At 31.4% G+C, this 20,539-nt stretch overlaps 1 protein-coding gene and 1 long non-coding RNA gene across 5 annotated transcripts in view; one reads left to right on the top strand and one right to left on the bottom strand.

The window, feature by feature from the left end:
- LOC136035651 (potential E3 ubiquitin-protein ligase ariadne-2-like) overlaps positions 1 to 17,471 on the top strand; it is a 63,040-nt gene extending 45,569 nt beyond the window's left edge. For both annotated transcript variants that reach the window (XM_065717558.1, XM_065717559.1), the window contains 3 exons: positions 6,263 to 6,487; positions 12,729 to 12,941; positions 17,214 to 17,471. In XM_065717558.1, the coding sequence (XP_065573630.1) occupies positions 6,263 to 6,487; positions 12,729 to 12,941; positions 17,214 to 17,369 (594 nt within the window). In that variant the 3' untranslated portion in view covers positions 17,370 to 17,471. The remainder of the gene's footprint in view (positions 1 to 6,262; positions 6,488 to 12,728; positions 12,942 to 17,213) is intronic.
- The window catches only part of LOC136035653 (uncharacterized), a 43,618-nt gene continuing 34,153 nt past the window's right edge, over positions 11,075 to 20,539 (bottom strand). For 2 of the 3 annotated variants that reach the window (XR_010619492.1, XR_010619491.1), the window contains exon 2: positions 11,075 to 16,233. This is a non-coding gene — a long non-coding RNA (uncharacterized LOC136035653). The remainder of the gene's footprint in view (positions 16,234 to 20,539) is intronic. The other variant, XR_010619493.1, reaches the window with a different exon arrangement.

Here is a 20,539-nt window from a genome sequence, read left to right as displayed (position 1 = left end):
ACGCTATTTCGCAAATTCGGTGCATCATTTCTAATGCTTTAAAGGTAATATGCATATTTTGTTGGTTTGCATGCTATCAGTAATCCTAGATTTCGCTTCAAACTATTTAGTTTCGGAATATCTAATAAGCCTCTGCTGAGTCAGTCCCTAGATACTGTCTTTTATTACTTTTCTTTAGCTTCTTCAATTGCATTTTGGTCGTTAGTTTCTTTGCTCATTTTTTCTGGTAATTTTCACTTCTGTCTTTTATTACTTTTCTTTAGCTTCTTCAATTGCATTTTGGTCGTTAGTTCATTCATTTTAATATTTCAGTTACCACAGGCTAGAGTTTGTTCCTTACTGTAATGAAATAATACTAAAATTTGTTTTCATCAGAATGAAGACCATAGGACTTTTCTCTGTGTGCTATCATTCAGATTAAAAATATGTCAACTTGGAAGCTATGTTCAAGAGATAGATACCCATACCCCAACGCACTCTCGTTTACATTTAAACTTTCAACAACAAAAATAACAACTAACGAGAGATATCAAAACACCTACCATGACATGGGGACATTATATAACATCATTCTTAATGACGTTGATAAAGGCACTGGAAAAAGAAGTTTTTAAATTTTGTCCCAAGTAATTTTAACAACTGACAAAGTTTTTCTTATAACTTCAAAATAGCAAAATATTCTATTCCAGGATAGAACGATGGCAAATATAAAACTTTCCTAAATGGTTAATAAACTTTTTTTCCGTCCCAGAAAAAAATTTGTGTTAAAATTTCAAGCCACCACACGGTCATAAAAGTTCATATTGAGATACAATAGTTATGTTTGGTTTTAAGGTTAAACATGAAATGTTATTTCTTCTTATTTCCTTCGTAGTACTGAACCTAGTGCTTGCGACTGGCGGGGGCTTTTTAAAAGCATTAGTATTTTTTATTGTTCTGGTTCAATATGCCTATCTTTACATGACTGAGGCAACAATAAAAACAGGAGAAACATTAACTTGTTCTATGATCGATGTTAAAGAGTTTAGTAAAAAATTCTTTCAGAATATAAAGAGCGATAAAAAAGCTGCTATGAGACTGCTATTCAATAAAGTCAAAGAGGTTAGTCATAAGGTGAGAATTTCTGCATTTCCTTTTGAAGAGAGACTGGAAATCGGAAATAATTATCTACATTTGATCGTCTGGAGTTGTGCGTTGACGCTTTGCTCCAATTTTCGCATAAAGCTGGCTGCATTTGCCTGTTTATGTTCCTTGTTCACGAAAATGTTTTACCCTTATCTATGTCCTGTCTCAGCCGATGGGAAAAATCCTCCTAAATTACCAGAAAAAATGAGCGAAGAAACTAACGACCAAAATGCAATTGAAGAAGCTAAAGAAAAGTAATAAAAGACAGAAGTGAAAATTACTAGATATATGATAAATATCTTTACGATGATTATGAACGATTACAATATGAACGATGATTTAGCACACTTATCTTTTGACAAGATGATGTAACGGAAATATTTTTGAAAAGTTGTTTCTCTGGGGTATGGTGCCACATTTAATCGACTTCAATGCCTGATTCCCTGTGGTTATCTTTTGCTATTTCAACTAAGAAAAGCCGTAGGATTTTTCTCGTGTGTAATTATCCTTGACAAAAATTACTAAAAATCGTGTTTGCAGATATAGTAAAGATTACATATAGGACTGAACATTGGTACATTTACATATACAACTGAACACCGGCACATCGTGGTTGATCCGATAGCTGCAATCTGGTAAAAAACAAAAACGGTCTATAACAATCTAACAGAATAGCCTAAAATCCCTTAAAATGGTGTCAGATCAAAAGAAAAAGTACACCATATAGAATTACCTTGGCCAAAAACTTTATACAGGAAAGATGTATAAAGGAAACTTACTATTCCAGAAACTTACAGTCCCTTGGCTTGAATATCAAGGAATATATATGGGCTTGAAAAACAAGGGAAATCCATTTTATTGGATGGGTAGTACCTTTTTTTCTTTCCGTTTTTCTTCTCTGTAGCTAGCAGGGCATTGGAACATCATAGAGTTCTGTTTAAGGGCTCATTTTAAAGACAATTGCCGCATCCAATTGAGACTAAAAACAACAGTATTTGAAATTAAAGCAATTTTCGACATTAAATACTGTGTTTTTATATACGAGATGATCATATCGATACGTAAAAAGTAAAAACTATATTATGGTGTTAGTTAGAACGACGTCAGTACATAAAGAGCGTATGACATATAATAAAACAAGCATCTTTTGAAGAGCTGCTTCACTGGGGTATGGTTCCATATTTGACTGACTTCACTGTCTGATTCCCTGTGGTTTGTTTTTATTATTCCAACGGAGAAAAAGCCAGGTGCTTTTCCTGTGTGTAATTATCTTTGAACAAATATGTCTAGTTAAATTCGCTTTTACTATTCCAATTGAGAAAAGGCCAGACGATTTTAATGTGAGTAAATATCTTTAAAAAAATATGTCTGGTTAAGTTTACATATAAAACTGAATATAGTAATAATCTATTCAAAACGATTCAATTCAGAAGTGTCAAGGATTGCCAATACAATCCCTTTATCAAAAGTATGTGAACAGTTTCGTAGAAAAATCTAAGTATTGCATACCCGGTCACAGAACAGTGATCACAGAACAGTGATCATTGATCAAGATTATTGATCAGATCTTGATCAATCATGTCTCTTGATCAGGTGTCTGCTGGTCCAACTCCGCCTGTGGAAATTATGGAACATCAAGTCAAGGAATGGTAAGGACATTCTACATCATTGCTTGACTTGGTGGACAGGGAGGAAATCACAGAACAAGGGTTGTAAGTTATGTTCCAGGGGTATATAAGGTTCTTATGGAAGGGGTAGTCGTGTGAACTTTAGAAAATGCATACTTGATTGAAAATATATTTCTTGAGTTCTCTTTTAAGAGTAAAAAGTGATGAATACCAACAACCCTTAACAGAACAAGAAAATAAAAAAAATCATGAGAGGAGATAAAAAGTAGCAGCGAGGGGAAAGTGATTGAAGTTTTTCTATTTTTGACATTTTCTGGATAACCATCTAATTTTTCGGCAGGTGTAAAACTGCTTTGAAAGGAAAAATGAAAGAAAAGGTAGAATAATAAGGAAAAGTAATGTAATAATAAGCAAACTTTTGTTTTTGTGGCTGAGCGGTAGCTATAACCTAGTAAAAGACGAACACGAGCCATAGTAACCAGAAAAATTAGCCCCGAAACACCTGAAAATGGTGTCAGATCGAAATAAAATTCAAAGCCTGGAAAGAGGCTGAAACAACAAAATTCTCCATAGGAAGCAGCTTTTTGCGTTTTTTGTACCTCCACAGCTAACGGAGCACTGGGAAGTCATAGAAAGCTGTTTAAGGACTCATTTTATAGGAAATTTCTGTATCGATTTGCTTTTCCAAGTACCCCAAATTCAGAATCTACCTGAGTAAGACGATACGGATGAAAACTAGACCAAAGGATCATTAGTAACAACTTGATCTTAAGGTCTTTTGCTGTTACACTGCCTTCAATGTCTCGTTGAAGAAAAAGGGATTTGTAAATTGCGAGAAGAAATAAGCACGTTTTGAGAGGCCTATGAAAAGCCTGTAGATGAATACGGGTTGTTTTTCCCTTGGACAATTTTATGTTGCATGTTCAAGAGTCGGTAAACCTGACAATCTATTTATGTGCACAGACAGTGGGACAGCGAAGAATGTTGTATATTCGCAAGTTTTACGTAGTTAAAAACATATATATATATATATATAGATATATATCTATCTGTATTCACAGGTGGGACACAGGGACACAACTACAATGGCGCGTAACCAATATGGCGCGTAACGACTTACGCGCGGGGGTGGGCTTGGGGGGCGCGAAGCGCCCCCACCAACTTGGTGTTGGTGTGGCGCGAAGTGCCACCCCAACAGCTAGTAATTTAATAAAAACACTCAGTGTCAATACAAAATTTTGGCTTAATATGTGTTTTCTCTGTTCTTCGTCCCTCTCCCCTCTTCTTGAAAAATAATCTGACATCTTACATTCTGGTACTCTTTGATTCGTTATGACTCTTTGTTGTTTTTTAATATTTAATTGAATTCGGTTTAAATTTACTTTAATTAATATTTAATTTTATTTAATTAAGTTTAATTTAATAAAACAAAAACACTCAGTGTTAACAGAAAATTGTTATTTAAAATGTTTTACCTATTTTAAGTCCCTTTCCTCTCTTCTTAAAAAATTACTTTGGTACCTCATATCGTGATTCTCTCTTATTCGTTGTATCTCTTTGTTTTTAATTCATTATCAAATTTGTTATCAAATTATTAATTATCAGATTATCAAATTTAATCAAAATTTAATTCAATTAAGTTTAATTTAATAAAAAATTTTCAGTGTTAATAGAAAATTTTGGCTTAAAATGTGTTTTCTCTATTTTAAGTCCTTCTCCCCTCTTCTTGAAAAAATACTCTGATAACCTCATATCTTGATACTTTTTGATTCGTTTTATCTCTTTGTTTTTTTAAAATATTTAATCTATTTAAATTTTGATCTAAGTAAACTTAATTTAACAAAAAGACACGGAATGTTTATGAATTGAAAAAAAATGTAATGTTACAATTATGTAATGTTACAATGTTTTTTGCTGGGTTTGCTTAGGCTATTGGGGTGGTTAAAAAGAAGGGATTGGTGATGCGAAAATTTAAGCTTGAAATGTACATTCTCCGCCCTCCCTTCTTCTTAAAGAAAATTTTCGGCCCCTTCTATGATCTGGTAGGTCTGCTTAAGTGATTGGAGATTTGATTTTGAAAAAGGCAATGCCAACTGAAAATTTATGTCTAAATTGTGGTTATTCTGTTTCCTCCCCTTCCTACCGCTTCTTTAAAGATACTTTGATGCATGATACCATTGATACCATTTAATACCATTGATTCCTACCCTGATACCATTTGATGTATATTCTGTCGTTTTTCTTTTTTTCCTTTTTTATTAGAAAAGGAGAAAATAAACATGCACTCGACCAGTTGGAGAGGAAGAGATATTTATTTCAAAAAATCATTATTACAAGTCCCAAAGTGACTAATTTGAATTTTTGAAAAAGGAAATATCAGAAGCAAACACGAAAACTTGAAAACTGGCAAAAAATGAAAAAAAAAAAACAGAATGAATAATCATTCGTCGGTCAATAATTAAACTTGGAAATGTCAATTAAAAGTTGAAAAGAAAAGCTAACAGAGTGTTCAAGCTAAACTAAAAAAGTGAAAACATGTTAAAAGGGACATTAAAAAAGGGAGGAGAGGTGCTAATACAAGAACTTGGACAGCACAACTAACCAACAAAAAAAGGAGAAATTAGCGGGATATTTTGTTTATTTTTTCTTTAATGAAGGGGACAGTTTTTTTTCCCTATCTGGAGGTGAAGAAGCAAATAGGAGACAATATGAATTCAGGAGTTTAACTCCGGTCGTATGATCTATGTATATGCTCATGCTATTTTTATATGTATATGCTATTTGTATATGCTATATGTATATGATATTTTTGGTGTGATATTTTTTTTTTATGGTGTTGTAATGGTCTGTCAACCAATGTGTTTAAATGAGGGTGTACCCTTGCTGTATTACCCAACATCAAGGAAAAATAGCCAAAATCCAACACTATAGAATAATTGAAAGAAAGCAAATAGTAATCAATAAATTGAGGATTTTATTGAGGAAATTTTATTCTAATTGATTTAACAGTTTTAATTTTCATTTTTAACAGTGCCCAAAATGTCATATTTGTTCTTTTTCTAAAAGGGAACTTAAAAACAGACAAATTAAAAAGGAAGATGAAAAAATTCAGCTACATATTAGCTAAATATATATGGCATCAAAAAACTTAAAAAGGTGCAGTTTCCTTTGAAGGTTTATTTGTTTTAGAGAATATTCGAACTAGACGAGAAGTGTGAGAAAATCAACGAAATAGCTTTGCGTATTCACTTTCATGGTTTAAAATTGCAACACTGACAAAAAAAATACTACTTCATAAAAACTTCATAGTTTTAAAACAAGTCAAAGAAAATTCTTGAAAAATTGCGGTTTTCAGGCATGAATAGACTATAAATGAATCTAGGGGATGATATTAAAACCCTAGATGAGGTATATTCACTTTTTTTAAGATAATTTTTTATTCTTTTATCCACTACTATCCACTGGAAGTTCGACACCACAACTTTATTCTAATTCATTCATTTTTATAGTGCCCAAAATGCCATATTTGTATTGAGAAAAATGGAGGTTGTAATCATATGCAATGTTACACATGTAAGCATGATTTTTGCTGGATGTGTTTAGGAGACTGGAAGTCTCATGGATCTGAATACTATGAATGCTCAAGATATAAAGAAAACCCCAACATTGCAAATGAATCAGCTCATGTGCAAGCCAGAGAGGCTCTTAAGAAGTATTTACATTATTATGAAAGGGTGAGCTCAGTTTTTTTTCTAGTTTTCTATATTTTCTTCCTTTTTGTATTAGTTTTGCTGTTTCCTTTTGCTAACAGTTTTTTTTGTAACAATTTTTTGCTTTTTCCCTGTATGTTCTTCCTTTTTTTTTATAATTTTTGCTGTTCCCTTTTACTAATAGATTTTTTTCTGTATTTTCTTCCCTTTTTAGTATTTTTGCTGATATTTTTTTCCTAATAAATTTTATTCTTTTTTCTTTTTTTTTTCCTGTTTTAAAGTTTCTGTTGCTAATATATTTTATTCCTTTTTTGTGTTTTTCTTTCTTTTTTACAATTTCTGTTGTATCCTTTTGCTAATAGATTTTCTTTTTTTCTGTATTTTGTAATTTTTTTTGCTTCGTTTTGCTAATAGTTTTTTCTATTAGGATTTCCCCCTCTTTTCTTCCTGTTTGTTATTATTTAAGCAGTTCTCTTTGCTAATAGATTTTCTCTTTTTTCCAAGGTTTTTCTTTTTCTTTTATAAAAAAAGAAAAACCTGGGTTTTCCTTTTATTGCTAATATTTTTGCGTTAATAAAATTTTTTTTATTTGTATTTTTTTTTTTAATTTTTGTTATTCTCTTTTATTTATAGTTTTTTCTCAAATAGATTTTTTTCTTTTTTCTTTATTTTCTTCTTTTTTATAATTTTTGCTGTTCTCTTTTGCAAATTTTTTTTGGCTAAAAATAAATATCCCTTTTTGTAAGTTTTGCTGTTCCCTTTTGTTGATAGATTGTTTTCTTTTGTCTGATTTTTTTCGCTTTTAATTATAATTTTAGCTATTCCCTGGAATTAAACCATTTCAGCCACTCAGCCTATGTTGGCAAATTGAAACTGCCACTTTTTACATTGCATAGAAGTTCGGCGATCTGTTCATGAATGACATTGATATAAAAAATTAAAGGAATGAGCCCTGTTGCATATACTTTTTTTTTACTAAACGCCTCTCTGTTGTCCATTTGCTACTAGAAACTTTGTTTTCTTTTCACTTTTTTCATCTTTTGCTCTTTGTTTGCCAATTGCTTTCTGATTCTGTTTACAGGACTTTATTGCCAGGAATTTTTTTTTTTACTAAAATCCTTTTTATTGTCCTTTTTGTTATTAAAATTTTACTTTTCTTTCCTTTTTTTTGCATTTACTATTTGTTTTTTTATTTAATTTCGAATTCAGTGTGCAAGATTTAATTGCCAGGATTTTACTTTTTTACTAAACGCCTTTTTATTGTGTCTTTTGCAATAATATTTTCTTTCTTTTTCAATTTTTCTTTTGTTGATTGTTTGTTTTGCCGATTGGTTTCTAATTCTGAATGGAGGATTTTAATTGCCAGGAATTTTATTTTATGTTTCTTTATTGTAATAAAAAATTTGCTATTAGATTTTTTCTGTCCTGTTCCCTTTTTTGCTTCGTTTGCTCTTTGTTTGCCAATCTTACTAACTCTGTACTTTATTGCCAGGAATATTCCTATGCCTTTTTTTATGTCTATTTTGCTATTACATTTTTTCCGTCCTTTTCACTTTTTTCCTTCTTTTACTCTTTGTTTGCCAAATGCTTCCTAATTCTGTTGGCAGGATTTTATTGGCAAGAATTTACGCTTTAATTAAATCTTTTATTTTGGATATTTATGTCAATATAAAAATCTTTCATTTTGGACATTTAGGTCATTATAAAAAATCTTTCAATTTGGGCGTTTACATCATTATAAAAATTCTTTCATTTTAGGCATTTACGTCATTATAAAAAATCTTTCATTTTGGGCATTTACGTCATTAAAGTCTTTTATTTTTGAGCATTTACGTCAGTATAAACAATCTTTAATTTTTGACATTTAGGTCATTATAAAAAATCTTTCATTTTTGGCATTTACGTCATTAAAAAAAAATCTTTCATTTTGGGCATTTAGGTCATTATAAAAAATCTTCATTTTTGAGCCTTTGCGTCAGCATACAAATTTTTCATTTTTGACATAATCTTTCATTTTGGACATTTGCGTGAACAGCATGAATAGCGCTGATGCAGCTAAAGTGGAACATACTATATTTTCTTATTTATCTTAGTATTAAAACAGTAGCAGGTTTAGAATGACTATTGGTCCTGAACGAGAGAAAGGGTTCGCTCTTCGAAACTGTCATATATTTAACAATAAGCCGAGGAAGAAGGGTTTGTTCTAATCATCATTAAGGCAAGACGAAATCCATTCTCTGCAATTTGTGTATAAGCCGCTTTAGGAGTAATATCCGTAAAATCATTATTACAGGAATTAAAACAGGGCTAAAAAAATTCACTCATTTCCATGTTAGTGGAAAACCATTCTTCCACAATTTTACCATATAATCTCTTATTTTCAAAATTATTTTAAATACTTTCAACTATGGTTTTCCATTTGTTCTTTTGAAAACTGTAATTACTACCTCATAAGACTTCAGTTTCCTTAAAAGCCAATATATGAAATGGTATCGTATTGGCGCATCCTTTAGCAATCGGAAATTCAAGAACGTGTTCTAATAATAAAAAAAAAATGTTCAGTCGGGAAAAAAAAATACTATTTATAGCTGATTCTGGTATGGCACCTAATATTTCGGTTAATCCTAATAGTAAAATGTTATTTGAGAATAATTTTATGGGAATTAAGAAAAAAACAGCCTGAAACCTCTCAAAAATGGTGCAAAAATTTTAGAACGTGTTCTAATGAAAAAAAAAAAAATGTTCAGTCAGGAAAAATACTATTTATAGCTAATTCGGGTATGGCACCTAATATTTCGGTTAATCCTAATAGTAAAATGTTATTTGAAAACAATTTTATGGGAATTAAGAAAAAACAGCCTGAAACCTCTCAAAAATGGTGCAAAAATTTTAGAACGTGTTCTAATGAAAAAAAAAAAAAAATGTTCAGTCAGGAAAAATACTATTTATAGCTGATTCGGGTATGGCACCTAATATTTCGGTTAATCCTAATAGTAATGTTATTTGAAAACAATTTTATGGGAATTAAGAAAAAAACAGCCTGAAACCTCTCAAAAAATGGTGCAAAAATTTTAGAACGTGTTCTAATGAAAGAAAATGTTCAGTCAGGAAAAATACTATTTATAGCTGATTCTGGTATGGCACCTAATATTTCGGTTAATCCTAATGGTAAAATGTTATTTGAAAACAATTTTATGGGAATTAAGAAAAAAAACAGCCTGAAACCTCTCAAAAATGGTGCCATATCGCAACAAAAGTACACCACTGCAAAAATTTTAGAACGTGTTCTAATTAAAGAAAATGTTCAGTCAGGAAAAATACTATTTATAGCTGATTCTGGTATGGCACCTAATATTTCGGTTAATCCTAATGGTAAAATGTTATTTGAAAACAATTTTATGGGAATTAAGAAGAAAACAGCCTGAAACCTCTCAAAAACGGTGCAAAAATTTAAGAACGGGTTCTAATAAAACAAATGTTCAGTCAGGACAAATACTATTTATAGCTGATTCTGGTATGGCAAGTAATATTTCGGTTAATCCTAATAGTAAAATTTTATTTGAAAACTATTTTATGGGAATTAAGGAAAAACAGCCTGAAACCTCTCAAAAATGGTGCCATATCGCAACAAAAGTACACCACTGGATTCACTATTGCTGAAAAGTCTATGCAGAAAACTTTTAGCGCCCCTCCTTGAACAATAAGTAAAATTACCTTTGCACTGTTGCGTCCTCTTTTTTTTCTTTTTCTTTTATATTGTTTTCTTATAACCTTGAACGACAAGTAATATTACTTTTGCACTAATGTGTCCTCCTTTTTTTTTTTTTTTAAATTTTTTTTATAACCTTGAACAACAAGTAAAATTACTTTTGCACTGATGTGTCCTCCTTTTTTTGTTTTTTTTTTAATTTTTTTTTATAACCTTGAACAACAAGTAAAATTACTTTTGCACTAATGCGTCCTCTTTTTTTCTTGTTTTTTATTTATTTTTTTTTTTATAACCCTGAACAACAAGTAAACTTACTTTTGCACTGATGTATCCTTTTTTTTCTTGTTTTTTTTTATAATTTTTTTTTTAACCTTGAACATTACTTTTACATTGATATGTCCTATTTTTCTTGTTTTTCTTTTATAATATTTTTTTTTTTTTATAACCGTGAACAGCTAGCAAAATCACTTTTCATTGATGTGTCGTCTTTTTTTTCTTTTTTAGAATAATTTTTTTTTATAATCTTAAACAAGAAATAAATTGTTTTTGCACTGATGTGGCTCTTTTTCTTGTTTTTGTTTTTAATATTTTTTTCTTCTTTTTAATACCCTAGAACAACAAGTAAAATTGCTTTTGCACTGATGTGTCCTTTTTTTAACAATGTTTTTTATACCCTAGAACAACAAGTAAAATTATTTTTGCACTGGTGTGTCCTTTTTTATTGTTTTTTTTATTTTATTTTTTTATTCTTTTTAATACCCTAGGTCTAGAACAACAAGTAAAATTATTTTTGCACTGGTGTGTCCTTTTTATTGTTTTTTTTTTTTTAATATTTTTTTTTGTTCTTTTTAATACCCTAGGTCTAGAACAACAAGTTAAATTATTTTTGCACTGGTGTGTCCTTTTTTATTGTTTTTTTTTTTTTAATATTTTTTTTGTTCTTTTTAATACCCTAGGTCTAGAACAACAAGTAAAATTATTTTTGCACTGGTGTCTTCTTTTTTATTGTTTTTTTTTTTTAATATTTTTTTGTTCTTTTTAATACCCTAGGTCTAGAACAACAAGTAAAATTATTTTTGCACTGGTGTGTTCTTTTTTATTGTTTTTTTTTTAAATATTTATTTTTGTTCTTTTTAATACCCTAGGTCTAGAACAACAAGCAAAATTATTTTTGCACTGATGTGTCTTCTTTTTTATTGTTTTTTTAAATATTTTTTTTTTGTTCTTTTTAATACCCTAGGTCTAGAACAACAAGTAAAATTATTTTTGCACTGGTGTGTCCTTTTTTATTGTTTTTTTTTTATTATTTTTTTATTCTTTTTAATACCCTAGGTCTAGAACAACAAATAAAATTATTTTTGCACTGGTGTGTCCTTTTTTATTGTTTTTTTTTATTCTTTTTTATTCTTTTTAATACCCTAGGTCTAGAACAACAAGTAAAATTATTTTTGCACTCGTGTGTCCTTTTTTATTGTTTTTTTTATTCTTTTTTATTCTTTTTAATACCCTAGGTCTAGAACAACAAATAAAATTATTTTTGCACTGGTGTGTCCTTTTTTATTGTTTTTTTTTTTAATATTTTTTTTGTTCTTTTTAATACCCTAGGTCTAGAACAATAAGTAAAATTATTTTTGCACTGATGTGTCTTCTTTTTTATTGTTTTTTTTTTTTTTAATATTTTTTTTTGTTCTTTTTAATACCCTAGGTCTAGAACAACAAGTAAAATTATTTTTGCACTGATGTGTCTTCTTTTTTATTGTTTTTTTTTTTAATATTTTTTTTTGTTCTTTTTAATACCCTAGGTCTAGAACAACAAGTAAAATTATTTTTGCACTGATGTGTCTTCTTTTTTCTTGTTTTTTTATAAGATATTTTTTTTTTCAAGATATCATAATACACATGTCTTTTAAAAGTCGGTTCTCCGGGATGTAATGTCATATTGGAATGAATCTGCTGTCTGACTCTCCGGGGTTAGTTCTTTACTAGATGCAGCACTGAAAAAGCTGAAGGTTTATTTTTGTGCGTGATTTATGATAATCACAAATAAAAGAGCGCAGTGACTGAGAAATAAAGAGAGTTGAGTATGCATAGTTACAGATATAATTATGAATATAGACTTACTAGATATAAATATCAATAATAGATATATTTTATATGTTATAGATTTTGCTGTATAGGCTGTATGTAATCAGAATATGTATATATGTAATTGGCTGTATAAGAGATAATCTGTTATATATAGAGTCTCTAGTTTAGTTTAAGTTTGTAGTCTATTATGAGAGATAGGGACAGAATTATTTATGTATATAAAGTATATATAAAGTGTTCAGTCAGGTAGTATATAAATAGTATATAAATATAAATAAGTATATAGAAAGTGTATATGAAGGATATGTGATTCTTGCAGGATTGCGTTTTAGCCATTTTTTAAATGTGAATTTATTTTTGGACCTTTACTCTAGATATTCTTTTCTTGTTCGTTGCAATCCTATGCAATCCCATCCCCAGAATAGCCTTAAAACTTGCGAAAAAGCTTGACCTGATTTATCTTTTCAGTGGGACAATCATGCCAAAAGTTTACGATTAGAGGAAGCAACAGTCCAAAAAATTAAGGATAGGATAAATTCCAAAGTTATGACAAATGATGGCACGTGGATCGATTGGCAATGTCTGCTAGATGCTTCAGCCCTATTGGCCCGATGTCGCTACACACTTCAGTATACATATCCGTTTGCTTATTTTCTAGACGCTGGACCTCGTAAAGAACTGGTCAGTAAATAGTCGTACATCAAAGGCAGAGCCATATCCAGGGGGCGGGTTAAGAGTTTTTTACTAACATGACTGCTCTTCTGCTGGAATTTTGACATTATAAAGGATGGGAATAGGGTATTGAAAGGGAAACAGACAAAAAGTATATAAATAAAATTTGTTCTATTTTAAAATAGGGGGCCCGTGTTGAAAATATTATCCACAAATCCACTGTGCCTGTATCCTTCTTTAAGATCCTAAATTTGTTCGGTATCCTCCTTCCCATTCTTTCAGGAGTTGTATACCCCTCCTATACATACCCTCATCAAGGATATGCTTGTCCAAGTTGGTGCTCTGGCATCTATCAAAAAGAGACAGATAAAATTGAATCCATCCAAAAAAGAGACCTGTGAACAGTTTTCAAATAAGTCTAAGCTCTATTCACTCTTCTGCTAAATTTAATTTTAAAGAAGTCTTGTTCCACAAAATAACTTTTAAAGAAAATAAAAGGCTACATTGAACCAAAGATAAGCAGAAATAAAATTAAGAAATGTTATAAACATAAAATTTCGTAAACCTTCATCAAAAGATAACTGAAACCTGGAACGAACAGAAATTACAAGAAATAAGAGGATCAAACTCAAAACAAGCAGACACTAAGGCAATTAGGGCTAATGCCCCCTGTGCTTTTTGAAGAACAGAACATAATTTGCACTTGACTTAAAATAATCCTTATTTCGAGGTGTGTCTTTATGTCTTATAATATATATATATAAAAATAATTCAACCTCTTAACCAAGAATACTGAGAAAAACATATGAATGTGGACTGACAGTTTAATATATATATGCTAAAGTTCATTCCTGAACCTATAAAAATTTGGATTTAATAAAGTTAAAAAAAAAGCGAAAATATTTAAAAGGTTTTTTTTTAGTGAAGTGTGACTTATTTTCCTGCTTTTTGTTAATTTTTCTGTATTTTTTCGGGACAATTTTGTCTTCTTTTCTTGCTCTACGGGATAGTTAGTTTTTAAATTGTCAAAGAAGAATTGTTTAAAGAAAACAAATAACCATTTACAGGTAATAGGAGAGCAACCTATGGGCTGTTTTTCAGAATATTGTAGGTGTCTCTGGATTCTCGGGATGAAATGTTACAAGCTTCGATAGCAGTAGATAGTTTGAACTGCGGAATATGATGTGTGAGGAATGAAGTGCCAAAAGGGAAAATAGGCTGATAAAATTAATCGAAGCTGAACGGGGCTAAATAGTTTTGAGCATAAATGAAATTGAAAATGTTATCTGATTGTTATAATTATTTAAGTTGAAACTGACACAACCAATTGTTTCAAAAAACAATTTCGAATGTCGGGAATTTAATTTTTGATGGAAAAGACCTTCATAGGCAGTAATGATGTTTTTTGTAGTAGTGGACTCAAAATTGAAGGAAAAGAATTTTGGTTGAAAAACAAGCCAAAACAATATGGCACCTATGGCCAAAAACGTATGGAACATATAACACACACAATGAACATATGGAACATATAATAAACATATGGAACAAATAATAAGCTAAAAACATATGGAACCTATGGTCAAAAACATATGGAACATTTAGAACATATAATATATGTTCTATATATATGCCATATTATCTAATATATATATATATGCCAGAAACATAGGGCACCTATGGCCAATAAATTATGGAACGTATAATGAACATATGGAATATATAATAAGCCAAAAACTTATGGCACCTATGGCCAAAATTATATGGAACACATATAACATATAATAAAGATATGAAACATATATAAGGCAAAAACATATGGAACCTATGGCCAAATACATATGGAACATAGAACATTTAATAAAGATATTAAGCCAAAAACATATAATAAGCCAAACAGCCAAAACCATATAATAAACATATAATAAGCCAAAACCATAAAGAACATATGAGCTTCAGAAGGTATAACTTTCTTTGAAGGTATAATTTGTCTTTGTGAATCAACAGATTGTTAGCATTTGAATTTTTTGATGCAAAACACATGACCAAAAATATATGGAACATATAATACATATAACAAAAATATGGAACATATAATAAGCCAAAAACATACGGAGCCTATGGCCATAAACGTACGGAACATTTAGAACATATATTAAACATATGACACTAACAAGCCAAAAACATATGGAACCTATGAGCTTCAGAAGGTATAGCTTTCTTTTGAAGGTATAGTTTGCCTTTATGAATCCACAGATTGTGAATATTTGAGTTTTCTTGGGACGAAAGGCATTGTCCTATTTAACGAATTAGTTTTTGCAAATTTGTTGATTAAACGTGGCAATAGTGACGGAAATATGGCACTGTCTCAAACACTCTGTCACAAACCACCGCTTCGGAAATAGCCCTCCAATAAAAAGGCTCTAAACAAAGCGAATGACTGCCCTTTATACGCCACCAGTGTGGCGCACTTGTACTATGTACCGTACATGTCAATTGGCGTAAGCCTATATGATTTTTAAAGTAGCAGCCCCTCGGAAGAATATATAGACACACTATTTTTGCATATTGTCATTTTTATAAGAACTGAAATGAAATGAGCCACACCTAGCAAAAAAAAAAAAACACATTAAAAAAGTATAAATAAATAAAAAAATCGACATGACTGCAAAATAAAGCTTTGTGTTTGTGAAACAACCAAAAGAAAAGTCTTCGAAATTTACAGTTTTATAGTTTTATTTATAGTTTTATTCTATAGTTTTATTGTTTATTCGTTTTGCGCAAAGCTCTATTTCGTGTTATATGTAAAATAGAAATTTCGTGTTATAACGCTCTCGGACTTCGAGTGCTCTTGTATGGTACTTTAAAAGATAAGGAACTCTAGATAGGCTTGGTTATATTTCCAAAATTCTAGCCGAATATTGTTGACTTATTAATAAAATAGAATAGTCTTGTTTATACAAGCAATCATAGTTTAGAATAAAATTACAACTAAATGGCGCTAGTACTTACAACAAAAACAAGAAAAAAAAACACAAAAAAAAAAACACGAGACAATAGCTTATTAAACGCTGACATGTGAAAATGAACGAACGAATTGGCGAAACGGTTTGTTCTTGGAGTAGGTAATTCCAGTTTTTGCTGACCTTGTGTATATTTCATTCCTCATAACTATTGGTACAATCTTTATGTTTTTCACTGCTAAGAAGAAACTGACCAAATTTGCAGATCAAACCCAAACGACGTTCACGAAGGGACGGTAGTTGTAGGACAGATAATGCCGATACATAACTTACATATGCGTCTGAAAGAATAACTTTAAAGGCTCTTTTTTATAGTGACTCAAGGTGATCGCTTAGGTAACTTGTGTTGTTGGCTTGAGGGCCCCATACAGGGCAAGTATACTCGTGACTTGGTCGGATTTATGTAAGATAAACCGTCTTAATTCGGAAATCAGAAAAACCGGAACAACGTAGTGAGATAAGGGTATACTCGTCGCACCATTTGCATTTATAGTGATTGTATCATATATATAGTTATATAGTGATTGTATCGTTGTATGAGTACTAAAAAAGCAGTCAATGCTAAATGTGAGACCGAGAATAACAGCTGAAGGTGCACTAGAATACGGTGGGACCGACAAAGTCCCTCTTAAAAGGATTAAACCGAAGAATTTTGGATTTTCCTTCGTTGATTTGAAGGCTGTTGATAGTACATTGGTCTTTAAAGTTGCTTATTATTGTATCACTAAATGGGGGAACTGCCTTGGAGTTTTCAATGAGGTGTCGGCAAGTCGTCTAGATGTCGACTGTCGACATCTGAGATGTCAGAAGTCGACGACAAGTCGTCTACGTACGTAAACCTGTCCTCGAAATGATTTTATTACGTCATTTGCTTGATTGCAAAATTCTGGAAAGTTGTTAGGGGTATAGGACTCGTTGTATTCATTATGCCATATATTACTTCCAGCAAAGACATTACTTGTCATGACAGGTTTATGTCATGCCATATTACTTGTCATGACAAGTTTATGTCATGCCACATTACTTGTCATGACATGTTTGTGCCATGCCACATTACTTGTCATGACAGGTTTATGTCATGCCACATTACTTGTCATGAGACCCACGCTTTTATTTTTAGTCTTTAAAGATATGACCTTTGTGGGTCAAAATTCTTTTGAAACTTTGCTATCTAACAAAAAATTGGCTTTTACTTTGCAATGCATTTCTTTAAGTAAAAGTGTTGTAATAATTTTTATTTAAATATTTTTTTGTTTTTCAGTTTGAGTATCAACAGGCGCAGCTGGAAAGGGAAATTGAGAATCTTTCGTGGCAGATTGAACACGTTGAAACAGCTAATATTAGCAGTCTTGAAAATCAAGTGGACATCGCCGAAAAATGTCGAGTTACTCTACTTAAAGATTTTCTTGAAGTTTGACAACCCTCTTTTCCTTTTTTTTTCTATTGTGTGCGAACTTTAGGTTTTATATTAAGTACATGATTTTAATTGTCTTTGCGAAAAAAAAAATATTGCCCTATACCTATCTCTTTTTAATTAATCTTGTAGCGTATGTATCACAACATAGAAGCTAGATGTTGGTGAATGATTACTGCCAATATTATACACAGAAACATGCATAGGAAGTTATTTTGGCTGGGTATTGTAAGGCGAAAAAATGAACGAATTATATAAAAATGTGAAAATATATTCATAATTGGAAAAAGTGTTTTTATTTTAGGGTGGAGGCGGAAAGGGGCCTAAATACGTCCATCCCCCGCCCTTCCTCTTGTGTACGCGCCTGATTCTATGCAGTAGTCATAAATACACGAATTAATTTTAATTCAATATATTTTCTTCGGTTCATTAATTGACGCTTACATAAAAACAATGTAAACATTAATTTATTTTCCTCAAAATCTAAGACGATGTAAAATACATGAATGAAATCACAAAAATACTTCAGTATATGAATCAAAGCAACGATTTATAATAGACTTGATAACATAGTAAAATAAAATTGGCATTAAAAAATTCTAATATAGTTTAAATTCTGGAAAAAAGAGAAAAGGTTATCAACAGAGTAAATATTTTAAGCATTACGATAAAAACTATCGTAAAGCTATCGTAATTACTATCGTAAAACTCTATCTTACAGACAACATCTTACTTGATAACATAGTGGAATAAAATTGGTATAAAAGAATTCCAATATAGTTTAAATTCTGAAAAAAAAAGAGAAAAGGTTATCAACAGAGTAAATATTTTAAGATTTATGATAGAAACTATCGTAAAATGAAATAAAATACTCCAGTTGCAATTTAATTCAATCCCATTATTACCATTGATAGAAAAATATTGGCGTTTCCATAATTCTAATGGAAAGGTCCCTGTGTTTAAGCCTTCTAAAAAGCGAATTAAAATTCTTAATCTGACTAGATAATAAAAAAAACATATTTGCTTCGTATATCATTCCAAAACGGAGTTAAAGGTCACATTTTTTCTATTTTTACTAGCTTTTTATGGGAAAGACCTGTTTTTTGGGCCAAGACTAGGTCTCCCTGATTGAAAGATGAAAAAAACACCCATTTTGACCGTGCATTTGATATTTGTTTCGTATTTCGTTCCAGGGCTGTAGTGAACGAAGGCACTCTGCCGTATATTATAATTATATATAATATATATATAAGTATTTCGTTTATGAAAGGGGTTGTCATCTCCTCAACGCCTCGCTCTTTACGCTAAAGTTTTTTTTATTTTTAAAAAAAGTAGAGTTGTGAGAAAGAGTCAAACTTTAGCGCAAAGAGTGAGGCGTTGAGGAATGAGGCGTTGACCCCTTTCATAAACGGAATAATTTCTGTTCGTTTTTAGCTTTAGTGTCGCTCCTTACTTGCAGTTAAAAAACTTGTCTTTTTTTCATTTAATTCGTGAAAAGACGGGCATTTGTCTAACTTGAACGATATAGTTGAGAAGAATTTTGTTTGCCCATAAAGCATATGATTGTTTTTAAGCGTGGCTTACTGGTCTAGGGGTATGACTCTCGCTTAGGGTGCGAGAGGTCTCAGGTACGAATCTCGGACCACGTCAATTCTTCATAAAGAATATCCGAAACTAGATACTTGATCAATATAGCGATCATTGAAAGTTGGCAGGCGTATCAGGGACCGGACCAGATTAAATTAGAAATAGGTATTCCAAGCTGCTAGGGGAAATTGTTTCAGGCTAGTAGTTTGTCGTGCACACTTCAAATTATTATTGATCATGAATTTAATAATAACCCAGTTTTGATTTTTTTTTTCTTTTTGTAATCGTTAACGTCGAATTGTCAATACGTGTGGTCCTGATGAAAAAAATTCTTAATTTTGAACATGGTTGTCAAAACACTCCCCTTTACTCAGCCTTCCTCTATTGGATGTCCATGGGGGGGAGAGGGGGGATATCCGGTCTAAATATCAGGCAGCGCAATAGAGCTGCCTAAATAAACAGTGATGTGGGAACAGTGTATTACTTACTTCCCAAAGGTACTTTGTATAGAAGGATCTGTCGTAGAAACTTCGGAAGGAGCTTATTCGATCGGAAATTGGAAGCTCCAGTACGCTTTCTAAGGGCCAAAAGCGATCGGACGGCAACCAACCCCACTTCCATGACCATTGGGAAAGAGGGTATGATTGAACTTTAATGTTTAAAAAGCTAAAGGTTATTCTGGTCAAGCTCTCAGAGAATGTTGAGGGGAGTGTCGAACTAAATCAAAACACGTTATTTGCATACAGGTTGTCAAAAGGGCAAAAGTCAGGAATGGCTGAGGGCGTTAAGTTAGATCTTTCAGGGAATAATGAAGGGGATAATTATTTGACCAAAAAGGTAGGATTTGAGCGCTAGTACTGCTATTTTTTCTACCACTACTGTTAATATAACTATTTCTATCTGTAGCGTAGCGACTACTATTACTATGGCTGAAGATATCGAAGTGAAAATTTAAGTGAATGTTGAGGGGAAAGTTGAACTAAATCAAAACATACTATGTTCATAAAGATTGTCAAAAGAGCGTATAAGCAATATGTTAGGAATGGGTTAGCGTATCAAAGCTGAAACCTCCAGGGCACCATGAGGGGGCTGTTGAACTAACTAAAAGGCAATATGCGCAAAGTACTGCTGCTACTGTTGCTGCTACTGCTCATACAACACAACTAGTGCTACTTCTACTACTACTGCTATTTCAACTATGATATTAGTAGTACGAATGCTAATTGTATGAAGGTTAGAATTTATGAAAGTATTGAGGAGAAGGTTGAACTAAATCAAAACACACTATGAGCATGCTGGTTGTCAAAAAGATATATCTCAGGAACACTAGGATTAGGGTACAGATTAGGGGTACACTGGAACAGGATAGTAGTTCCTGATAGTAGTGATATTCACTATCAGGAACAGGGTACACTAGGATTCGAATCCTCGTCCTCTCAGACAAAGGATCGTAAATCCAGCGCATCACTACATGCAAAGTATGTTAGGTATAATTATTCTGTATACTATGAAGTAAGAATTGTTTTCTAACTTTTAACTGTCCAAATACTTTAACCCCCCTCCCTCATCTTATGTGCAAATATATA

The sequence above is a fragment of the Artemia franciscana genome, chromosome 14 (assembly GCF_032884065.1).
Source record: "Artemia franciscana chromosome 14, ASM3288406v1, whole genome shotgun sequence".
Lineage (NCBI taxonomy): Eukaryota > Metazoa > Arthropoda > Branchiopoda > Anostraca > Artemiidae > Artemia > Artemia franciscana.
The sequence above is the reverse complement of the archived record's forward strand: the minus strand, read 5'-3'. Positions and strand labels throughout refer to the sequence as shown.